Raw genomic sequence first — 1055 nt, 5'->3', positions numbered from 1 at the left:
GAGGCGAGGGCAGGCGGCGGCCGAACGGCCCCGGCCCTAAAAATGGAAGCCACCGGAGCGGTGAAGCGAGAGCAAGAAATGTCCCTGCGACGGGCACGGTCCTCCTGCCCCGTGTTTGCCGCCAGGGCTCAGCGCGAAAACGAGTAATGCGGGAAGAAACTCGCTGAAGGAGAAGCTTGTTAAATAATTTATTGATTTATACAAAGTCTTTCCAACCCGTGTGGAGACATTATTTGATCCCAATGTAAAATCAAGTGTCCGTTTTTCTCTCGTGCTTTTTTGGGTTGTTTTCTCTTTTGATATTATTAAGCATAAAATCCAGAGGCAGGAGAAATCAAACCGCCAAAACACTGAGTAGAGGGAAGGAGTGAAAGAAACAGCCGTTTTTACACTAGAAATATACATCACAAAATTTGAAATTTACTATATACAAAGTGGCTGAGCTTGGATTTGGCGACCCATACAAAACGTAACAAAATCTGATTGTTAGGAGCAGGAAATCGGCAAGGAGGCTAAAAGAAAGAGGGGCAAATCTTAAAGGGACACAAAACAAAAACCAAAAAAGTTGGAAAAATTCCTCTGAAATTTACATCGATGAGAAGGAAAATAATTTCATAACTTATTCTGTAAAAAATATATACATTTCACATACATCTTAGGCTGTACAACACACCACTTTAAACATCCAGGTACGAGTCATCTGCGTCGCGGCACCCACCGCAGCGGCCCGAGCGGCCGTCAGTGCCTGCGCCCTCACAAGGTGTCCGAGCTGGTGCTGCAGGGGCTGACAAGGGACAGGTTCGTGGATTTGTGCTTTTTCAATAGCCTCGTGATTTTTTCGTCGTCTGAGTTGGGGTCCAGGGGCTTGTTGTATTCGTCATCGTCCTCATTGTCCGAGCTCTCCTTCAGCTTCTCCGTCTCCGAGTCGTGCTTCTTCTTTGCCGAGGCCATCTCCGCCGCGTGCCGCTTCCGCCACTTGGTCCGTCTGTTCTGGAACCAGACCTGGGCACCGGGCACCGGGCACGGCTCAGCCCCGCCGCCGCCCCCGACCCCCC

General features: G+C 49.6%; 1 protein-coding gene across 1 annotated transcript in view; it reads right to left on the bottom strand.

Annotated features, from left to right (window-relative positions):
* Positions 1-401: 401 nt before the first annotated feature.
* Positions 402-1055, bottom strand: part of NKX6-2 (NK6 homeobox 2) — a 3988-nt gene continuing 3334 nt past the window's right edge. The window contains exon 3 of the mRNA XM_009892736.1: positions 402-1002. Coding sequence (XP_009891038.1) covers positions 754-1002 — 249 coding nt within the window. The 3' untranslated portion in view covers positions 402-753. The remainder of the gene's footprint in view (positions 1003-1055) is intronic.

The sequence above is a fragment of the Charadrius vociferus genome, unplaced genomic scaffold, assembly GCF_000708025.1.
Source record: "Charadrius vociferus isolate BGI_N301 unplaced genomic scaffold, ASM70802v2 scaffold38, whole genome shotgun sequence".
NCBI lineage: Eukaryota > Metazoa > Chordata > Aves > Charadriiformes > Charadriidae > Charadrius > Charadrius vociferus.
This window is presented reverse-complemented; position numbering and strand designations above follow the sequence as displayed.